At 47.9% G+C, this 22,809-nt stretch overlaps 1 protein-coding gene across 1 annotated transcript in view; it reads right to left on the bottom strand.

Annotated features, from left to right (window-relative positions):
* LOC135527283 (gamma-aminobutyric acid receptor subunit alpha-6-like) overlaps positions 1 to 22,809 on the bottom strand; it is a 33,164-nt gene that overhangs the window by 9,494 nt on the left and 861 nt on the right. Inside the window, exons 2-8 of the mRNA XM_064955874.1 lie at positions 19,287 to 19,449; positions 19,001 to 19,068; positions 18,203 to 18,423; positions 16,671 to 16,753; positions 15,912 to 16,055; positions 7,615 to 7,767; positions 4,546 to 4,809 (exon numbers count right to left, since the gene is read on the bottom strand). Coding sequence (XP_064811946.1) covers positions 4,546 to 4,809; positions 7,615 to 7,767; positions 15,912 to 16,055; positions 16,671 to 16,753; positions 18,203 to 18,423; positions 19,001 to 19,068; positions 19,287 to 19,449 — 1,096 coding nt within the window. The remainder of the gene's footprint in view (positions 1 to 4,545; positions 4,810 to 7,614; positions 7,768 to 15,911; positions 16,056 to 16,670; positions 16,754 to 18,202; positions 18,424 to 19,000; positions 19,069 to 19,286; positions 19,450 to 22,809) is intronic.

Genomic DNA, 22,809 nt, shown 5'->3' with positions numbered 1-22,809 from the left:
GGATAGTTGGGGAAGATGGTTAGGGGTGGATGTAGAGGATGGTTGGGGTAGAGGGTTAGGGGTGGACGTAGAGGAGGGTTGGGGGGTTTAGGGGTGGACGAAGAGGAGGTTTGGGGTAGAGGGTTAGGGGTGGACGTAGAGGAGGGTTGGGGAAGAGGGTTAGGGGTGGACGAAGAGGATAGTTGGGGAAGATGGTTAGGGGTGGATGTAGAGGATGGTTGAGGTAGAGGGTTAGGGGTGGACGAAGAGTAGGGTTGGGGTAGAGGGTTAGGGGTGGATGTAGAGGAGGGTTGGGGGTTTAGGGGTGGACGAAGAGGAGGTTTGGGGTAGAGGGTTAGGGGTGGACATAGAGGAGGGTTGGGGGGTTAGGGGTGGACGTAGAGGAGGGTTGGAGGGTTAGGGGTGTACGTAGAGAAGGGTTGGGGGGTTAGGGGTGGACGAAGAGGAGGGTTGGGGGGTTAGGGGTGGATGAAGAGGAGGGTTGGGGTAGAGGGTTAGGGGTGGATGTAGAGGAGGGTTAAGGGTGGACGTAGAGGAGGGTTGGGGGGTTAGCGGTGGATGAAGAGGAGGGTTGGGGGGTTAGGGGTGGACGTAGAGGAGGGTTGGGGGTTAGGGGTGGACGTAGAGGAGGGTTGGAGTATAAGGTTGGGGTGGACGAAGAGGATGGTTGGGGTAGAGGGTTGGGGTGGACGTAGAGGAAAATTGGGGGGTTAGGGGTGGACATAGAGGACGGTTGGGGGGTTAGGGGTGAACAAAGAGGAGGTTTGAGGTAGAGGGTTAGGGGTGGACGAAGAGTAGGGTTGGGGTAGAGGGTTAGGGGTGGACGAAGAGGAGGGTTGGGGTAGAGGGTTAGGGGTGGACGAAGAGGAGGGTTGGGGTAGAGGGTTAGGGGTGGACGATGAGGAGGGTTGGGGTAGAGGGTTAGGGGTGTACGAAGAGGAGGGTTGGGGTAGAGGGTTAGGGGTCGACAAAGAGGAGGGTTGGGGTAGAGGGTTAGGGGTGGACGTAGAGGAGGGTTGGAGGGTTAGGGGTGGACATAGAGGAGGGTTGGGGTAGAGGGTTAGGGGACGTAGAGGAAGGTTGGGGGGTTAGGGGGGACGTAGAAGAGGGTTGGGGTGGACGTAGAGGAGGGTTGGGGGGGTTAGGGGTGGACGAAGAGTAGGGTTGGGGTAGAGGGTTAGGGGTGGATGTAGAGGAGGGTTGGGGGGTTTAGGGGTGGACGAAGAGGAGGTTTGGGGTAGAGGGTTAGGGGTGGATGTAGAGGAGGGTTGGGGGTTTAGGGGTGGACATAGAGGAGGGTTGGGGGGTTAGGGGTGGATGTAGAGGAGGGTTGGAGGGTTAGGGGTGTACGTAGAGAAGGGTTGGGGGTTAGGGGTGGACGAAGAGGAGGGTTGGGGGTTAGGGGTGGATGAAGAGGAGGGTTGGGGTAGAGGGTTAGGGGTGGATGTAGAGGAGGGTTAAGGGTGGACGTAGAGGAGGGTTGGGGGGTTAGCGGTGGATGAAGAGGAGGGTTGGGGGGTTAGGGGTGGACGTAGAGGAGGGTTGGGGGGTTAGGGGTGGACGTAGAGGAGGGTTGGAGTATAAGGTTGGGGTGGACGAAGAGGATGGTTGGGGTAGAGGGTTGGGGTGGACGTAGAGGAAAATTGGGGGGTTAGGGGTGGACATAGAGGACGGTTGGGGGGTTAGGGGTGAACAAAGAGGAGGTTTGAGGTAGAGGGTTAGGGGTGGATGAAGAGTAGGGTTGGGGTAGAGGGTTAGGGGTGGATGAAGAGGAGGGTTGGGGTAGAGGGTTAGGGGTGGACGAAGAGGAGGGTTGGGGTAGAGGGTTAGGGGTGGACGATGAGGAGGGTTGGGGTAGAGGGTTAGGGGTGTACGAAGAGGAGGGTTGGGGTAGAGGGTTAGGGGTGGACAAAGAGGAGGGTTGGGGTAGAGGGTTAGGGGTGGACGTAGAGGAGGGTTGGAGGGTTAGGGGTGGACGTAGAGGAGGGTTTGGGGTGGACGTAGAGGATGGTTGGGGGTTAGGGGGGGACTTAGAAGAGGGTTGGGGTGGATGTAGAGGAGGGTTAGGGGTGGACGTAGAGGAGGGTTGGGGTGGATGTAGAGGAGGGTTGGGGTGGATGGAGAGGAGGGTTAGGGGTGGATGTAGAGGAGGGTTAGGGGTTAGCTGTGGACGTAAAGGAGGGGTGGGTGGTTAGGGGTGGACGAAGAGGAGGGTTGGGGTATAAGGTTAGGGGTGGATGAAGAGGAGAGTTGGGGTGGACGTAGAGGATGGTTGGGGTGAACGTAGAAGAGGGTTGGAGTGGATGTAGAGGAGGGTTAGGGGTGGATGTAGAGGAGGGTTAGTGGTGGACGTAGAGGGGTATTGGAGGACCCATAGGGAACAGGGTGTAATTTGGGATGCAAGCCTTCAGCTCTGAGCGCCTCGTTGTGCTCTGTTTATTTCACACTCATTAGAAACATCTAACCATGAGCCTGACACTACTGAGACGTGAGCAAGCTCTCGCAGGACGCCAGCCCTCCATACATAGTATCTTACTGGATTAGCATATAGCAGATAGCATATAGAGTATAGCATATAAAATATAGCATGTAGCATATAGAATATAGCATATAGCATGTAGAATATAGCATATAACATATAACATATAGAATATAGCATATAGAATATAGCATATAGAATATAGCATATAGCATATAGCTAGCTAGCTACGTCCACAAATATATGAGAGCATGACATCTGTGTACATAACAATTTAATGTGTGGTGTTCTGTAGTTGAATGGGGAGAGTCTTAGTGATGGTGTTCTGTAGTTGAATGGGGAGAGTCTTAGTGATGGTGTTCTGTAGTTGAATGGGGAGAGTCTTGGTGATGGTGTTCTGTAGTTGAACGGGGAAAGTCATAGTGATGGTGTTCTGTAGTTGAACGGGGAGAGTCTTAGTAATGGTGTTCTGTAGTTGAACTGGGAGAGTCTTAGTGATGGTGTTCTGTAGTTGAACTGGGAGAGTCTTAGTGATGGTGTTCTGTAGTTGAATGGGGAGAGTCTTAGTGATGGTGTTCTGTAGTTGAACTGGGAGAGTCTTAGTGATGGTGTTCTGTAGTTGAATGGGGAGAGTCTTAGTGATGGTGTTCTGTAGTTGAACTGGGAGAGTCTTAGTGATGGTGTTCTGTAGTTGAACTGGGAGAGTCTTAGTGATGGTGTTCTGTAGTTGAACTGGGAGAGTCTTAGTGATGGTGTTCTGTAGTTGAATGGAGAGAGTCTTAGTGATGGTGTTCTGTAGTTGAATGGGGAGAGTCTTGGTGATGGTGTTCTGTAGTTGTACGGGAGAGTCTTAGTGATGGTGTTCTGTAGTTGAACTGGGAGAGTCTTAGTGATGGTGTTCTGTAGTTGAACTGGGAGAGTCTTAGTGATGGTGTTCTGTAGTTGAACTGGGAGAGTCTTAGTGATGGTGTCCTGTAGTTGAACGGGGAGATAGCCGGTCTTAGTGATGGTGTTCTGTAGTTGAACGGGGAGTCTTAGTGATGGTTTTATGTAGTTTAACGGGGAGAGTCATAGTGATGGTGTTCTGTAGGTGAACGGGGAGAGTCTTGGTGATGGTGTTCTGTAGTTGTACGGGGAGAGTCTTAGTGATGGTGTTCTGTAGTTGAATGGGGAAAGTCATAGTGATGGTGTTCTGTAGGTGAACGGGGAGAATCTTGGTGATGGTGTTCTGTAGTTGTACTGGGAGAGTCTTAGTGATGGTGTTCTGTAGTTGAACGGGGAGTCTTAGTGATGGTGTTCTGTAGTTGAACGGGGAGTCTTAGTGATGGTGTTCTGTAGTTGAACGGGGAGAGTCTTAGTGATGGTGTTCTGTAGTTGAACGGGGAGAGTCTTAGTGATGGTGTTCTGTAGTTGAACGGTGAGAGTCTTAGTGATGGTGTTCTGTAGTTGAACGGGGAGAGTCTTAGTGATGGTGTTCTGTAGTTGAACGGGGAGTATGTTAGTGATGGTGTTCTGTAGTTGAATGGGGAGAGTCTTAGTGATGGTGTTCTGTAGTTGAACGGGGAGATAGCCGGTCTTAGTGATGGGGTTCTGTAGTTGAATGGGGAGAGTCTTAGTGATGGTGTTCTGTAGTTGAATGGGGAGAGTCTTAGTAATGGTGTTCTGTAGTTGAACAGGGAGAGTCTTAGTAATGGTGTTCTGTAGTTGTACGGGGAGAGTCTTAGTGATGGTGTCCTGTAGTTGAACGGGGAGAGTCTTAGTGATGGTGTCCTGTAGTTGAACGGGGAGAGTCTTAGTGATGGTGTCCTGTAGTTGAACTGGGAGAGTCTTAGTGATGGTGTTCTGTAGTTGAACGGGGAGAGTCTTAGTGATGGTGTTCTGTAGTTGAACGGGGAGAGTCTTAGTGATGGTGTTCTGTAGTTGAACGGGGAGATAGCCAGTCTTGATGAATGCTGCTCGTTACAGTTACAGCTGCATAGTGTAAAACCCCTGGCTACCAACCCTAACCATGTCCGTGTATTTCTGAGCGTGTCCAGCCATCCACCCTTCCAGTAAATAACTTACAGATGAAGCACTCTCATCATCCTCCTCATCATAACTTGCTTCAGCCAGGGCCTCAATTTTTTTCTGCCTGGCGTTCTTCTTCTTCTTCAGTCTGTTGGCCTCCAGCATCGCAAAGTAGTTGACAGCGGCGAACTCGATGAGCGCAGACGCCACGAAGGCAAAACACACAGCGATGAACCAGTCCATGGCTGTAGCGTAGGCCACCTTGGGCAGAGACTGGCGGGCACTGATGCTGAGGGTTGTCATGGTGAGGACCGTGGTGATGCCTGTTGGTTGTTAGGATAGGTGAGATGGAGACCATAGAAACGGAATTAGAACACTATTATGAGAGAGAGATATTACATCTGCAACCCTATATCTGTGGCTCGTTTGCCTGTTCCTTCTCAGAGCCTCTGTATACACACAGTCTCTCCCAGTCACATCATGCATTGGGTACAGTCTCTCCCAGTCACATCATGCATTGGGTACAGTCTCTCCCAGTCACATCATGCATTGGGTACATTCTCTCCCAGTCACATCATGCATTGGGTACATTCTCTCCCAGTCACATCATGCATTGGGTACAGTCTCTCCCAGTCACATCATGCATTGGGTACATTCTCTCCCAGTCACATCATGCATTGGGTACAGTCTCTCCCAGTCACATCATGCATTGGGTACATTCTCTCCCAGTCACATCATGCATTGGGTACAGTCTCTCCCAGTCACATCATGCATTGGGTACAGTCTCTCCCAGTCACATCATGCATTGGGTACAGTCTCTCCCAGTCACATCATGCATTGGGTACATTCTCTCCCAGTCACATCATGCATTGGGTACATTCTCTCCCAGTCACATCATGCATTGGGTACAGTCTCTCCCAGTCTCTCCCAGTCACATCATGCATTGGGTACAGTCTCTCCCAGTCACATCATGCATTGGGTACAGTCTCTCCCAGTCACATCATGCATTGGGTACAGTCTCTCCCAGTCACATCATGCATTGGGTACATTCTCTCCCAGTCACATCATGCATTGGGTACAGTCTCTCCCAGTCACATCATGCATTGGGTACAGTCTCTCCCAGTCACATCATGCATTGGGTACAGTCTCTCCCAGTCACATCATGCATTGGGTACAGTCTCTCCCAGTCACATCATGCATTGGGTACAGTCTCTCCCAGTCACATCATGAATTGGGTACAGTCTCTCCCAGTCACATCATGCATTGGGTACATTCTCTCCCAGTCACATCATGCATTGGGTACATTCTCTCCCAGTCACATCATGCATTGGGTACAGTCTCTCCCAGTCACATCATGCATTGGGTACATTCTCTCCCAGTCACATCATGCATTGGGTACATTCTCTCCCAGTCACATCATGCATTGGGTACATTCTCTCCCAGTCACATCATGAATTGGGTACAGTCTCTCCCAGTCACATCATGCATTGGGTACAGTCTCTCCCAGTCACATCATGCATTGGGTACATTCTCTCCCAGTCACATCATGCATTGGGTACAGTCTCTCCCAGTCACATCATGCATTGGGTACAGTCTCTCCCAGTCACATCATGCATTGGGTACATTCTCTCCCAGTCACATCATGCATTGGGTACAGTCTCTCCCAGTCACATCATGCATTGGGTACATTCTCTCCCAGTCACATCATGCATTGGGTACAGTCTCTCCCAGTCACATCATGCATTGGGTACAGTCTCTCCCAGTCACATCATGCATTGGGTACAGTCTCTCCCAGTCACATCATGCATTGGGTACAGTCTCTCCCAGTCACATCATGCATTGGGTATATAAAGTGATATACAGTGTAGGCTGAATTAAGTTTTGGAACACTATTGAGAGCGAGAGAGACAGACACAGAGAGAGAGAAAGAGAGAAAGAGAGACACAGAGAGAGACACAGAGAGCGAAGGAGAGGGAAACAGACACAGAGAGAGAGACAGAGAGATTGAGCGAGAGAGAGACACACAGAGAGAGTGAGTGAGAGACAGAGAGAGAGACACACAGAGAGAGTGATCGAGAGAGACTAAGACAGAGATCTCTCTGTCTCTCTAAATTAAATTTAAAATTAATATTGAACATTCAATTGCCAAAATATTCCATTGTCTCTGTCAGGTCCACATAATTTGTCATGGTCTCATCTACTGCTCAGGCAGTAGCAGCCAGCCAACCATCTAACATTATCTCTGTTTGAAATGTCTCTCTGTCTCTCTGTCTTGTTCTCTCTGTCTCTCTCTGCCTCAATTCAAGAAAGAGGGTTGTTATCATACTAGACACAGGGACAGAGGGTTGTTATCATACTAGACACAGTGCCAGAGGGTTGTTATCATACTAGACACAGAGACAGAGGGTTGTTATCATACCAGACACAGGGACAGAGGGTTGTTATCATACTAGACACAGTGCCAGAGGGTTGTTATCATACTAGACACAGAGACAGAGGGTTGTTATCATACTAGACACAGTGCCAGAGGGTTGTTATCATACTAGACACAGAGACAGAGGGTTGTTATCATACTAGACACAGTGCCAGAGGGTTGTTATCATACTAGACACAGTGCCAGAGGGTTGTTATCATACTAGACACAGTGCCAGAGTGTTGTTATCATACTAGACACAGACAGAGGGTTGTTATCATACTAGACACAGAGACAGAGGGTTGTTATCATACTAGACACAGTGCCAGAGGGTTGTTATCATACTAGACACAGGGACAGAGGGTTGTTATCATACTAGACACAGAGACAGAGGGTTGTTATCATACTAGACAGAGACAGAGGGTTGTTATCATACTAGACACAGGGACAGAGTGTCGTTATCATACTAGACACAGTGCCAGAGGGTTGTTATCATACTAGACACAGAGACAGAGGGTTGTTATCATACTAGACACAGTGCCAGAGGGTTGTTATCATACTAGACACAGAGACAGAGGGTTGTTATCATACTAGACACAGTGCCAGAGGGTTGTTATCATACTAGACACAGGTACAGCGGGTTGTTATCATACTAGACACAGAGACAGAGGGTTGTTATCATACTAGACACAGTGACAGAGGGTTGTTATCATACTAGCCACAGTGCGTGCAGGGACAGACTCTTTGTTGATCCAGAAGGCTACTTGCGACAGCACCACCACCATAATCAGAGGGATGTATGTCTGAATCAGGTAGTAGCCTAGCTTCCTCTGGAGTAGAAAATGGACTACCATGACAGAGTAGTCACCTGGAAGATACGTGGAATGAGAGTACACATACAGGCAGTTAGGCCCTTGCTTCCTCTGTAGTAGAAAATGGACTACCATGACAGAGTAGTCACCTGGAAGATAAGTGGAATGAGAGTACACATACAGGCAGTTAGGCCCTAGCTTCCTCTGTAGTAGAAAATGGACTACCATGACAGAGTAGTCACCTGGAAGATAAGTGGAATGAGAGTACACATACAGGCAGTTAGGCCCTAGCTTCCTCTCGAGTAGAAAATGGACGACCATGACAGAGTCGTCACCTGGAAGATAAGTGGAATGAGAGTACACATACAGGCAGTTAGGCCCTAGCTTCCTCTGGAGTAGAAAATGGACTACCATGACAGAGTCGTCACCTGGAAGATAAGTGGAATGTGAGTACACATACAGGCAGTTAGGCCCTAGCTTCCTCTGGAGTAGAAAATGGACTACCATGACAGAGTCGTCACCTGGAAGATAAGTGGAATGAGAGTACACATACAGGCAGTTAGGCCCTAGCTTCCTCTGGAGTAGAAAATGGACGACCATGACAGAGTCGTCACCTGGAAGATAAGTGGAATGAGAGTACACATACAGGCAGTTAGGCCCTAGCTTCCTCTGGAGTAGAAAATGGACTACCATGACAGAGTCGTCACCTGGAAGATAAGTGGAATGAGAGTACACATACAGGCAGTTAGGCCCTAGCTTCCTCTGGAGTAGAAAATGGACTACCATGACAGAGTAGTCACCTGGAAGATAAGTGGAATGAGAGTACACATACAGGCAGTTAGGCCCTTGCTTCCTCTGGAGTAGAAAATGGACGACCATGACAGAGTCGTCACCTGGAAGATAAACAGAGTAGGTAGACTGATACCGGAGAGAAGAAGATACGCAGCGAGAAGAGAGGAGAATTGTCCTTGGACCTGGAAAGGCTGTAGCGATATAACCAATTAGAGACATATAGAGAAAATAGTGTATCTGACTGCCCACGGGACGTGATTAACCCCCTGCCCTAAGACAGAGCAGATCAGAGAATATTATATATATTTTTTACATTTGAGTCATTTAGCAGGCTTAAAGTTAGCGCAGTAATCTTAAGTTTGGTGGGACAACCACATATCACAGATATAGAAAGTACATTTTACCTCAATAAAGTAGCAATCCGTAGAATCGGAGCTAGAAGGGGGGGTGGGGTCAAGTGCAAGTGCTGGTTCAGTTTGTATTTAATATATATTTTGGGGGGGGGGGGGGGGGGGGGTCTAGGTGAGGAGGAGGACTATTTAAGATACTGTTTGAAGAGGTCGGGTTTCAAATGTTTTCAGAAGATAGTCAGGGTCTCTGCTGTCCTAGCATAGCCTGACGGTTGGGAGGGGCAGGTCCTCTTGCTGTTCTGTAGGTAAGCATCAGGGTCTTGTAGTGGTAGGGGGGAGGGGCAGGTCCTCTTGCTGTTCTGTAGATAAGCACCAGGGTCTTGTAGTGGTAGGGGGAGGGGCAGGTCCTCTTGCTGTTCTGTAGATAAGCATCAAGGTCTTGTAGTGGTAGGGGGAGGGGCAGGTCCTCTTGCTGTTCTGTAGATAAGCACCAGGGTCTTGTAGTGGTAGGGGGAGGGGCAGGTCCTCTTGCTGTTCTGTAGATAAGCACCAGGGTCTTGTAGTGGTAGGGGGAGGGGCAGGTCCTCTTGCTGTTCTGTAGATAAGCACCAGGGTCTTGTAGTGGTAGGGGGGAGGGGCAGGTCCTCTTGCTGTTCTGTAGATAAGCATCAGGGTCTTGTAGTGGTAGGGGGGAGGGGCAGGTCCTCTTGCTGTTCTGTAGATAAGCATCAGTGTCTTGTAGTGGTAGGGGGAGGGGCAGGTCCTCTTGCTGTTCTGTAGGTAAGCACCAGGGTCTTGTAGTGGTAGGGGGAGGGGCAGGTCCTCTTGCTGTTCTGTAGATAAGCACCAGGGTCTTGTAGTGGTAGGGGGAGGGGCAGGTCCTCTTGCTGTTCTGTAGATAAGCATCAGGGTCTTGTAGTGGATGTGAGCTTCGTCTGGAAGTCAATGGAGTGTGTGGAGGAGCAGGTTGACATGAGAGAACATGGGAAGGTTGAAAACCAGGTGGGCTGCAGCGTTCTGGATAAGTTGCAGGGCTTTGATGGCACAAGCAGGGAACAGTGAGTTGCAGTAGTCCAGACGGGAGAGGACAAGTGCCTGGATTAGGACCTGCGCTGCTTCCTGTGTGAGGTAGGGTCGTACTCTAGAGCATGAACCTGCAGGAGCGAGTTGCTGTTTTGATGTTTGCAGGTCCTCTTGCTGTTCTGTAGGTAAGCACCAGGGTCTTGTAGTGGTAGGGGGGAGGGGCAGGTCCTCTTGCTGTTCTGTAGGTAAGCACCAGGGTCTTGTAGTGGTAGGGGGGAGGGGCAGGTCCTCTTGCTGTTCTGTAGGTAAGCACCAGGGTCTTGTAGTGGTAGGGGGGAGGGGCAGGTCCTCTTGCTGTTCTGTAGATAAGCATCAGGGTCTTGTAGTGGATGCGAGCTTCGTCTGGAAGTCAATGGAGTGTGTGGAGGAGCAGGTTGACATGAGAGAACATGGGAAGGTTGAAAACCAGGTGGGCTGCAGCGTTCTGGATAAGTTGCAGGGCTTTGATGGCACAAGCAGGGAACAGTGAGTTGCAGTAGTCCAGACGGGAGAGGACAAGTGCCTGGATTAGGACCTGCGCTGCTTCCTGTGTGAGGTAGGGTCGTACTCTAGAGCATGAACCTGCAGGAGCGAGTTGCTGTTTTGATGTTTGCAGAGAACGACAGGGTGTTGCCAAGGTTCTTTGCACTCTGGGAGGATGACACTGTGGAGTTGTCAGGCGTAATGGAGAGGTCGTTGAGTGGGCAGGCCTTCTCCGGGAGGAAGAGCAGCTCCTTCTTGTCGAGGTTGAGTTGAGGCGCTCTAGCAACTCCTTGTTGCGGACCGGCTGTCTGCAGGCTGACCACGGTCATCAGGTGAACGGCGTTTCGTCCGACACATTGGAGCTTACGGGTTAAGCGTGCGGAGGGAAGAAGAGCGGCTTGGCTGGTCATATTTTTCGGAGGACTTATGACTGGCCCTTCACCTCCCGAGCCCATTGGTGTGTTGCAGTGATGAGACAAGATCGAAAAAGGCGGTATTTAAAAAAAGAATAATAATAAAATAAATAAATAAAACAGACGCATAGTTGCCAAAGCTACAAAAAGAGCAAACATGAGATCTGGAAATAACTAGGTAGTCTTCCTCTCTCCTTCTGCACAACAACTTGGCAGAACAGTCTTTGTTTCGACGACGATCTTAGTTTTGTGAAAAAAACACCAGTAACACGGCCACCGCTTGCTAGAACTATAGATATTCATTCATCAATCCGTTTGAGCATTCAGTTTGCTTGACATATTGATTTAGAGGCTAAAATAAACATTCCGCCAAATTGCTTTTTGCCTAGCAGAAGTGGAGAGCACACCTCCCTCTACTAATTGCTGATTGCCTATGAGAGGTGAGGAAGAGAGAGATAGAAGGACAGAGGAGGGGAGAGAGAGAGAGAAAGGAGGGTAGAGGGGGGGAGAAAGACCCGAAGGAGAGAGGAGTGGAAAGAGGGGAGGGAGAGAGAGAACGATAGAAGGAGAGAGGAGAGGAAAGAGGGGAGGGAGAGAGAGAACGACAGGAGAGAGGAGTGGAAAGAGGGGAGGGAGAGAGAGAACGACAGAAGGAGAGAGGAGGGGAAAGAGGGGAGGGAGAGAGAGAACGACAGAAGGAGAGAGGAGTGGAAAGAGGGGAGGGAGAGAGAAAACGATAGAAGGAGAGAGGAGGGGAGAGATGGGAGGGAGAGGGAGAAACACAGTAGGAGAGAGAGGGGGAGGGGAGGGAGAGAGAGAGAGAATGACAGAAGGAGAAGAGGGAGAGAGGGGAGGGAGAATGATAGAAGGAGAGAGGAGGGGAGAGGGGGGAGAGAGAGAAAGACAGAAGGAGAGAGGAAAGGGAGAGAGGGGAGGGAGAATGATAGAAGGAGAGAGGAGGGGAGAGAGGGGGAGAGAGAGAAATACAGTAGGAGAGAGGAGGGGAGAGAGAGAAAGACAGTAGGAGAGAGGAGTTGGGAGAGAGGTGAGGGAGAGAGAGAGAAAGACAGTAGGAGAGAGGAGGGGAGAGAGAAAGACAGAAGGAGAGAGGAGTGGAAAGAGGGGAGGGAGAGAGAGAACGATAGAAGGAGAGAGGAGGGGAGAGATGGGAGGGAGAGAGAGAAATACAGTAGGAGAGAGGGGGAGAGGGGAGGGAGAGAGAGAATGACAGAAGGAGAGAGGAGGGGAGAGAGGGGAGGGAGAATGATAGAAGGAGAGAGGAGGGAAGAGAGGGGGGAGAGAGAGAGAAAGACAGAAGGAGAGAGGAGGGGAGAGAGGGGAGGGAGAATGATAGTAGGAGAGAGAAGGGGAGAGAGGGGGAGAGAGAAAGACAGTAGGAGAGAGGAGGGGTGAGAGAGAAAGACAGAAGGAGAGAGGAGGGGAGAGAGAGAAAGACAGAAGGAGGGAGGAGGGGAGAGAGGGGAGGGAGAATGATAGAAGGAGAGAGGAGGGGAGAGAGGGGGAGAGAGAGAAAGACAGTAGGAGAGAGGAGGGGAGAGAGAGAAAGACAGAAGGAGAGAGGAGGGGAGAGAGGTGAGGGAGAGAGAGAGAAAGACAGTAGGAGAGAGGAGGGGAGAGACAGAAAGACAGAATGAGAGAGGAGTAGAAAGAGGGGAGGGAGAGAGAGAGAGAGAGAGAGAGAGAAAGAGGCAGGGAGGGAGGGAAATACAAAGGAACGGGGGAAGGAAAGATAGTGAGAGACAACACCAGAATCACAACACTACTACACCACACTACGACACTTTGTCTAAACACTCCCTCTCTCTCCTTTCTCTTAATTCAATTCAATGGGATTTATTGGCATGGGAAACATATGTTTACATTGCCAAAGCAAGTGAAATAAACAATAAACAAGTGAGAAGAAACTCATTTAACAACATCAACAATTAGATATTAACAGTAAACATTGCACTCAAAAAGGTTTCAAAAAGATAAAGATATTTCAAGTGTTATATTATCAGCTATATAGCAATGTGCAAATAGTTGTCGTCTCTCTCTCTCTCGCCCTCCCCCTCCTTGTTATGGTAACTGGGCCACTCCATCCCTATCTTTGTGAGACTGCCTCCTCCTCGCCTCTCGGTGTTGTTCTAGGGATCTGCTGGGTCCTGCCTGAAGAAACATTATCTCACTCTCTCTCTCTTTCTCCTACTCCCTTCCAGCTCTCTCTCTCTCGCTCTCTCTCTCCCCTCTCTCTTTCTCCTACTCCCTTCCAGCTCTCTCTCTCTCTCGCTCTATCTCTCTCCTCTCTCTTTCTCCTACTCCCTTCCATCTCTCTCTCTCTCTCGCTCTCTCTCTCTCTCTCCTCTCTCTCCTCTCTCTTTCTCCTACTCCCTCCCACCTCTCTCTCTGTCTCCTACTCCCTCCCACCTCTTTCTCTCTCTGTCTCCTACTCCCTCCCTCCCACCTCTCTCTCTCTCCCCTACTCACTCCCACCTCTCTCTCTCAATTCAATTCAATTCAATTCAATTCAAGGGGCTTTATTGGCATGGGAAACTTGTTAACATTGCCAAAGCAAGTGAGGTGGATAATATACAAATTACAAAAATTAACAGTAAACATTACACAAACAGAAGTTTCAAAACAATAAAGACATTACAAATGTCATATTACGTACAGTATATATACAGTGTTGCAACGATGTACAAATGGTTAAGGGTATACAAGGGAAAATAAATAAGCGTGAATATGGATTGTATTTAAAATGGTGTTTGTTCTTCACTGGTTGCCCTTTTCTTGTGGCAACAGGTCACAAATCTTGCTGCTGTGATGGCACACTGTGGAATTTCACCCAGTAGATATGGGAGTTTATCAAAATCGGATTTGTTTTCAAATTCTTTGTGGATCTGTATAATCTGAGGGAAATATGTCTCTCTAATATGGTCATACAATGGGCAGGAGGTTAGGAAGTGCAGCTCAGTTTCCACCTCATTTTGTGGGCAGTGAGCACATAGCCTGTCTTCTCTTGAGAGCCATGTCTGCCTACGGCGGCCTTTCTCAATAGCAAAGCTATGCTCACTAAGTCTGTAAATAGTCAAAGCTTTCCTTAAGTTTGGGTCAGTCACAGTGGTCAGGTATTCTGCAACTGTGTACTCTCTGTTTTTTTGTTAATTCTTTCCAATGTGTCAAGAAATGATCTTTCTGTTTCCTTATGATTTGATCTTTCTGTTTCCTTATGATTTTGTTGTCCTGGTGCTCTGTGGGGTGTGTTTGTGTTTGTGAACAGAGCCCTAGGACCAGCTTGCTTAGGGGACTCTTCTCCAGGTTCATCTCTCTGTAGGTGATGGCTTTGTTATGGAAGGTTTGGGAATCGCTTCCTTTTAGGTGGTTGTATAATTCAACGGCTCTTTTCTGGATTTTGATAATTAGTGAGTATCGGCCTAATTCTGCTCTGTGTGCATTATTTGGTGCTCTCTCCTACTCCCTCCCTCCTACTCTCTCTCCTACTCCCTCCCACCTCTCTCTATCTCTCCTACTCCCTCCCTCCTACTCTCTCTCCTACTCCCTCCCACCTCTCTCTATCTCTCCTACTCCCTCCCTCCTACTCTCTCTCCTACTCCCTCCCACCTCTCTCTATCTCTCCTACTCCCTCCCTCCTACTCTCTCTCCTACTCTCTCCCTCCCACCTCTCTCTCTCTCTCCTACTCTCTCCCTCCCACCTCTCTCTCTGTCTCCTACTCCCTCCCTCCCACCTCTCTCTTTCTCTCTCTCTCTCCTACTCCCTCCCACCTCTCTCTCCCCTACTCCCTCCCACCCCCCTCTCTCTCTCTTCTACTCCCTCCCCCTCTCTCCTACTCCCTCCCACCTCTCTCTCTCTCTCTCCTACTCCCTCCCACCTCTCTCTCTCTCTCTCTGTCTCCTACTCCCTCCCACCCCTTTCTCTATATCTCTGTCCTCCTCCCTCTCACCTCTCTCTCTTACTCCCTCCCACCCCTATCTCTATATCTCTCTCCTACTCCCTCCCACCTCTCTCTCCTACTCCCTCCCACCCCTCTCTCTCTGTCTCCTACTCTCACCCACCTCTCTCACTCTCTCCCCTACTCCCTCCCACCTCTCTCTCTCTCTCTCTCTCTCCTACTGCCTCTCACCCTCTCTCTCCGACTCCCTCCCACCTCTCTCTCCTACTCCCTCCCACCCCTCTCTCTCTCTCTCCTACTCCCTCCCACCTCTCTCTCCTACTCCCTCCCACCTCTCTCTCCTACTCCCTCCCACCCCTCTCTCTCTGTCTCCTACTCCCTCCCACCTCTCTCTCCTACTCCCTCCCACCTCTCTCTCCTACTCCCTCCCACCCCTCTCTCTCTGTCTCCTACTCCCTCCCACCTCTCTCTCTCTCTCTCCTACTCCCTCTCACCCTCTCTCTCCGACTCCCTCCCACCTCTCTCTCTCTCTCTCCTACTCCCTCTCACCCTCTCTCTCCGACTCCCTCCCACCTCTCTCTCCTACTCCCTCCCACCCCTCTCTCTCTCTCCCTTACTCCCTCCCACCTCTCTCTAGGATCACTCATAGGGCTTTAAGCCCCACAGTTCTTTTTTTAAGGCAGACCGCACGCATTAGGCTTGACCACTTAAGCATCTTAGATGGCTGTTCAAGGAAATATGAGCTCTTAGGAGGAAGCTGCTCTACTGTATTACCTACAACCAGGCTGATGAAGCAAGCAGGGGAGAAGTAATGGATGTTGTTAGTGTTATAGGCTGTATCTCAAATGGCAACCATTTCCCCTATATAGTGTATACTTCTGACCAGGGCCCATAGGGAATAGGGTGCACTACTTCTGACCTGGGCCCATAGGGAATAGGGTGCAGACTTCTTCTTTACATTTTAATGTGCTTTCCTGAAAATACCAAATACATTTTGTCCGCACACTTTTATTACAGTTAATATGTAAATGTCTAAATGTAAAAAAAGGTATGGGTTATTATCACCATTATTAATTCATGAATTTAGGTGTTGTAATTATTAAGTTTGACACACACACACACACACACACACTTCTCGGTATACCAATGCTTTCTAATTGTATATTAGCCTACAGTGGGTCCTTACCTGTGTTGGACCTGAACGTCTCCATGGATAGCCTCTGTCCCACCAGGTCATACTGGAGCAGACTGATAGACTCCTGAGGACAGTCTACGGAACCTTCCAGACCCTTCCTCCAGGTAAAGGTGATCTCACTGTTCGTGTACCCATCTGAAGTATACAGAAACCTAACCATTCAATTGTCACACCATTCCTTTGTATAATGCCGACGGAAATAACAAGACATCGAACGTGTCTGAAATGGTCCCTGTTCCTTACACATTATAAAGGGGACATGGAGCAAACTGTTTTGAGGAAGCTGGAGCAGATGAAGGTTACGGTTTCAGTGCATGAAGCAAACTCTCTCTCTCTCTCTCTCTCTCTCTGCTCAAAGTCTGTTTTGTTATGATCAATCATTTCAAAATGTTACTGTTACAGTTAATTGTGTTAAATCACAGGATTTGCTGTGATTAATCACGATTAAATTGCTGTAATTTATGCTTTTTCATACAAAATAAAACATGACAAGAATATGGATTGATTGTGTCTACAGTAACAGTTCGAAGCACACTTTCTTTAACCTCAATGTCAATCGCATTGTTCTTTTTAGCAGTGTAGATGATGTTTTCAGTGTATTTTGATCGCTTTTAAAACAATGCAATTAATCACGATTAAAAAAACAACATCTGTGTAATAAAATTACAAAAAGTGGATACAAGTTAACTGATTAACTCTGACAACCCTAATTAGTCCCTGAAAGAGCCAAACGAAGGACTGAGTACTCACAGCTGCCGAACCGTAGAGGACATATATGTCCGTCCATAGGGAAGTCCATGAGCCTCATGGGACACTCAGCAACGATGGTTAGTCTGAGATACACAGAATACACAACATTAGGCTTCTGATGTCATCGTATAGGTCTGTGTAAAAAAAACTGTGTACACAGCACAACACAACTGGTTTCTTCTGTGCAAAGCAGCACTGCACCGGCGTAATGGCCTAGTGGTTAGAGCGTTGGACTCGTAACCAAAAGGTTGCAAGATCGAATCCCCGAGCTGACAAGGTAAACATCTGTCGTTCTGCACCTGAACAAGGCAGTTAACCCACTGTTCCTAGGCTGTCATTGAAAATAAGAATTTGTTCTTAACTGACTTGCCTAGTAAAATAATAATAATAGTCAGTCTTAATTGGCCACAAAGCGTTTCATTCACCTCATGGTGAAGAGATTCTACAGGAGGGTCCAGGGAGGAGGGGCTACCTCATAGTGAAGAGGGTCCAGGGAGGAGGGGCTACCTCATGGTGAAGAGGGTCCAGGGAGGAGGGGCTACCTCATGGTGAAGAGGTTCTACAGGAGGGTCCAGGGAGGAGGGGCTACCTCATGGTGAAGAGGGTACAGAGAGGAGGGTCCAGGGAGGAGGGGCTACCTCATGGTGAAGAGGGTCCAGGGAGGAGGGGCTACCTCATGGTGAAGAGGTTCTACAGGAGGGTCCAGGGAGGAGGGGCTACCTCATGGTGAAGAGGTTCTACAGGAGGGTCCAGGGAGGAGGGGCAACCTCATGGTGAAGAGGTTCTACAGGAGGGTCCAGGGAGGAGAGGCTACCTCATGGTGAAGAGGTTCTACAGGAGGGTCCAAGGAGGAGGGGCTACCTCATGTGGAAGAGGTTCTACAGGAGGGTTCAGGGAGGAGGGACTACCTCACAGGGAAAAGGTTCTACAGGAGGGTCCAGGGAGGAAGGACTACCTCATGTGGAAGAGGTTCTACAGGAGGGTTCAGGGAGGAGGGACTACCTCACAGGGAAAAGGTTCTACAGGAGGGTCCAGGGAGGAAGGACTACCTCATGGGGAAAAGGTTCTACAGGAGGGTCCAGGGAGGAGGGGCTACCTCATGGGGAGGAGGCTCTACAGGAGGGTTCAGGGAGGAGGGGCTACCTCATGGGGAGGAGGCTCTACAGGAGGGTTCAGGGAGGAGGGGCTACCTCATGGTGAAGAGGTTCTACAGGAGGGTTCAGGGAGGAGAGGCTACCTCATGGTGAAGAGGTTCTACAGGAGGGTTCAGGGAGGAGGGGCTACCTCATGGTGAAGAGGTTCTACAGGAGGGTTCGGGGAGGAGGGACTACCTCATGAGGAAAAGGTTCTACAGGAGGGTCCAGGGAGGAGAGACTACCTCATGGGGAAGAGGTTCTACAGGAGGGTTCAGGGAGGAGGGGCTACCTCATGGTGTAGAGGTTCTACAGGAGCGTCCAGGGAGGAGGGACTACCTCATGGGGAAGAGGTTCTAAAGGGGAGTCCAGGGAGGAGGGGCTCGGGGCTCAGGTTACCTCATGGTATAGAGGACGGTCCCGTTCTGCATGATGCGGAACAGCTTGTTGGGAGTGGTCATGTTGTGGGCGATGGACTTCCTAGAGTTCCTGAAGAACGTGTCGGGTGTCCAGATCTTATCCACCATCTTGTTGTTGAGACTCAGGATCTCCACGGCGCCGTCGTACTTCAGCCTCTCGTCCACCCAGGTCTGTCGGAAGAACATGTCGATGGTGTACTCCTGAGCAGGAGACAGAAGGCATTAGATGACTGATCACCAGACAGGTTCTGGATCTAGAATGTGGACTTTAGAATATAGAATGTGGACCTAGATTCTAGATTCTACAGTCCTGAAGAAGGCCAGAGGAATTCACATTACAGAATGCAGGTCCTGCTCCAAACTATAGACATAATAAATGTGTTTGTAACTAAATATCTACAGTTAAATCCTTTTCCGACAAGACAGTCCAGAGAGAAGATGAGATGATTAGGACAATAACTACCTATAGATATTCATTCATCAATCCGTTTGAGCATTCAGTTTGCTTGAAATATTGATTTAGAGGCTATAATAAACATTCTGCCAGACCAGGACCCTCCCCTAGTTAGTGTATTGAAACAGACTAATCAAACTAAATGGCTCATTATCTAATCTACAGTCTACCCATAACGGCAGCAATAAAGCTCAGTTAAGACCCATGTAATAAATGCATGAGAAACTGTGTGTAAACATAACATATAAACACAGTTGCTAACTTGACATACTGCACATGTATGTGACAGTAAGCCTATGTGGGAATATGCTGAGTGTTTCTTACCATTTCCACATCTGACACTGGGCCAAAGCTTGTGACAAAGATATCTGTTTTCACCTCTGTAATCATACCTGAAAAGGATCTGGTGATTTTAATTGTTGCTCATAAAAATATGAAAAACTGTAAATAGACTTGGAACAATTTGTTAGCGTCTGTTCGAGAAACTAACCAGGTAAAAAAATCTGTACAATGTAATAGCCTAATTATGCTATTTCCTACTTATTCAATGAAAAGTTCTGTAGATGTAAAATATAGTCAAATAAATCAGGATAGAGGAGGACAGAACTACCTCCGGATCCTGGCCGCAACCAGTTGTCATATCCATCGAGTAGTCGGTCCAGAACGCGGGTGATGTTTTCACCTGCGTAACTTTCTTGTCCATAGACACGGCCAACACTGTAAGAAATCAATACAATCATAATTGATGACAATTTAGACTGACCTGTGTAGACCTATAAGATCAGTAGGTTAAACCTATTAGGATTAGGATTGTTATGTTTACCATCATACATGACTGAAGTACATTCAATAAACTATAGAGGCCTAACCATTGATCAAAATAGAAAAAGGTTATTTTACTCACCAGGGCAAAGTGACCAATGTCAGAATCAAGAGAGCCATCCTTGGCAGCAGGTGTGTTGAAAAACGTCCCCTGTCAACTCTTTGAGTGTAAATGAAATAGTCAGCCTTTCTATGTCCTCCGCTAGTCTAAACTGAATGTATTTTAAACACAAGGACGTGTGAAGTAATCGAATTAAGGAGATTAGCACAGAAAATCCAAACCATGTTTAGACTGGGGCACTCTAGGAAAAGAGACGGTGACCGTTGGGTTACAGAAAAGATGGGGAAATGTGTAAACATGTAAACAGTTTTATTGTATCCTCGGGGAGCTATAATCTTCCAGTTGTTAAAATGTATAATCTTGGATGGAATTTCAAGGATATTTGTAAAGAGTTATTTTTAGATCAAGAGTCTTGATCCCTGCGCGTCTAAACAGTAGGTGGCGCTGTCTATTCACTTTTATCGGTTGAGCCACCGGGAAATCCACCAGCGAGGAAGTAACTCCAGGAAGTTTCTGAACGAGCTGACTGGTGTAAATACTTTTGTAATATTTTGTAATACATTGTAATATTTTCCGCGTCTAAACAGTAGGTGGCGCTGTCTATTCACTTTTATCGGTTGAGCCACCGGAAAATCCACCAGCGAGGAAGTAACTCCAGGAAGTTTCTGAACGAGCTGACTGGTGTAAATACTTTTGTAATATTTTGTAATATATTGTAATATTTTCCAGATACCTTATTCATATAAGTATATGTTTTGGGGATGGTACCTGAACATCGTTTGAGAGAATAAACAACATTAAACTAGCTAGCCGGTTAGCTAACCATCAGTACAGGGGGCGTGAGAGGGTTGCTAGCCAGCAGCAATGTCGTTCCTCTTGGAGGAGAGAAGCGGTGTTATCCCGTGTAAAAGACCACGGGGAAACTGGTCCCAAACCACGGAGGTATTTATTGAAGTGAATGTACTCCGTGGGACGTCTGGCAAAGAAGTCAAATGTAATCTTGGATACAAACTGATAGAACTACACGTCAAAAAGGCAACAAGTCTTCACCGTTAGGCTACACAACAACCACATTTCAAAGTTAGGGAGTCAACGTTATTTAATATTAGAGTTACATTGAGAAAATCGTATTTCTTTTCAATGAAACTGGATGGCCCTCCCTTCAGCAAATAATATATATTTTACCTTCCCGAACGCCAAGCAAATAAAGTGACTCTCCCGACACCAAAATAATAATTAAAAACAAAGTGAGTGAATCACTTCTTGGGCAGACTAGATCCTTAGATATGTAGTATTAGAAACTGTTCTTTGTCGTGAAAGCATGAGATGGCAACGGACCAGAAGTTTGGGGGTTCGCACCTCAGACAGAGTAGGCCTACCTTTCCCAGACAGAGTAAATTAAATATATATATAAATATTTTAACTAGGCAAGTCAGTTAAGAACACATTCTTATTTACAATGACGGCCTACTCTGGCCAAACCCGGACGACGCCAATTGTGCGCTGCCCTATGGAATTCCCAATCACGGCCGGATGTGATACAGCCTGGATCCGAACCAGGCCTCTTGCACTGAAATGCAGTGTCTTAGACCGGCCACTTGGGAGCCTACCAACGCAGAACATTTTAAGCTTTAGTTGCTGGCTATTCTTCTTCCGTGTCTTAACTCAACGACAGAAGGTCTCAAGTGTTTCCCTAAAAGCTCTCTGGGTTTAAATAGCTTCTATTGTACCGAACGCGAATAGCTTAATCAATTGATAGTGACAGAGTTAGTTTACTTCCCATGTTAAGTCTATTTTTTTTGTCTCCTGGACTAAAGAAGGTTGTAGCGCAGCCTCTAAACGTCAAAGAAAGGAAACAAGAATATCCCCACTTTCATTGTAGTCACGTCTTTCCCAGTGATTTTTCATTGTAGTCGCGTCTTTCCCAAGGTATGTTAGCTTGTTTCCAGCATAAAGCATAGTGGACGAAAGCGTTGTTATAGATCACTTTATAAAATCGGATTCATCAAAATCTTAAGCTTGCAAGGGGAGGCCTGAGTTTTTTTGGGCCATTTTCTTTAATAAAAGGTAGGTCTATGGCATAGCCCCTCAATTTGAGTTTTAGTTATAGCCCTTCACTGACATGGAGGTAGGCTACTTGAAGAGTGCATGGTGAGTTGAGGAATTGCTATAACTGCCTATACCCTAATGTCGTCTGTCAAACTGGTTGGCCTACCTCTTAAATGGGAAGAAAAAGTATCCAACACAAAGCCCTCTTGTTGTTGTAAAGTCGAATTAAAATGAAGACATTGAAATTAATTATGCCTACTTTCAGCACTATGAGCTGTCCATTTCCCATGGATTTTGCAGTGGCTGCTGTTTCAAGTTTCGGCACCAGAATGTAAGTTATTAGAAGCTGACTTATTGTGAGGTAATAAGTCTGATGAATACATCAGGGGCAAAGACATATATTGTGTTTAATAAACTCAGTTATAGTAGTCCTCCTCTTCTTCACGTTCTCCTTCTCGAACTGAACTGAATAGGCTGTAGGCTAGTCCACACGCAAGATTATTTTTAGAAAAAGCCTTTGATCCTCCTCCTGAACTGTCACCGTAAGTCTACACAGCACTGAGCCCCGTCGGTTAGGCAGCACACAAAAAAAAGTTTGGGATTGGTCAGAGCAGGCCGGGGCTCAGGGTTGGAATATCCATTACAGTGTGTAATGCAGCCTTGTTTTATATACACCATCCCAGCAGCTATCTTAGAAATATAACTTTGCTCTGTGGTTCTCCTAGCACACACGTTGTAGTCTGTAGACTATGGATCAAATCAAATGTATTTATAAAGAAATACAGAGACCCAGCCTATACAGAAACCCCAAACAGCAGTAATGGAGATGTAGAAGCACGGCGGCTAGGAAAAACTCCCTAGCAAGGAAGGAACCTAGGAAGAAACCTAGAGAGGAACCAGGCTCTGAGGGGTGGCCAGTCCTCTTCTGGCTGTGCCGGGTGGAGATTATAAGAGCACATGGCCATTAAGGCCAGATCGTTCTTCAAGATGTTCAAACGTTCATAGATGACGAGCAGGGTCAAATAGTAATCACAGTGGTTGTAGAGGGTGCAGCAGGTCAGCACCTCAGGAGTAAATGTAAGTTGGCTTTTCATAGCCGATCATTGAGAGTATCTCTACCGCTCCTGCTGTCTCTAGAGAGTTGAAAACAGCAGGTCTGGGACAGGTAGCATGTCCGGTGAACAGGTCAGGGTTTCATAGC

This window comes from Oncorhynchus masou, chromosome 32 (assembly GCF_036934945.1).
Source record: "Oncorhynchus masou masou isolate Uvic2021 chromosome 32, UVic_Omas_1.1, whole genome shotgun sequence".
Classification (NCBI taxonomy): domain Eukaryota; kingdom Metazoa; phylum Chordata; class Actinopteri; order Salmoniformes; family Salmonidae; genus Oncorhynchus; species Oncorhynchus masou.
This window is presented reverse-complemented; position numbering and strand designations above follow the sequence as displayed.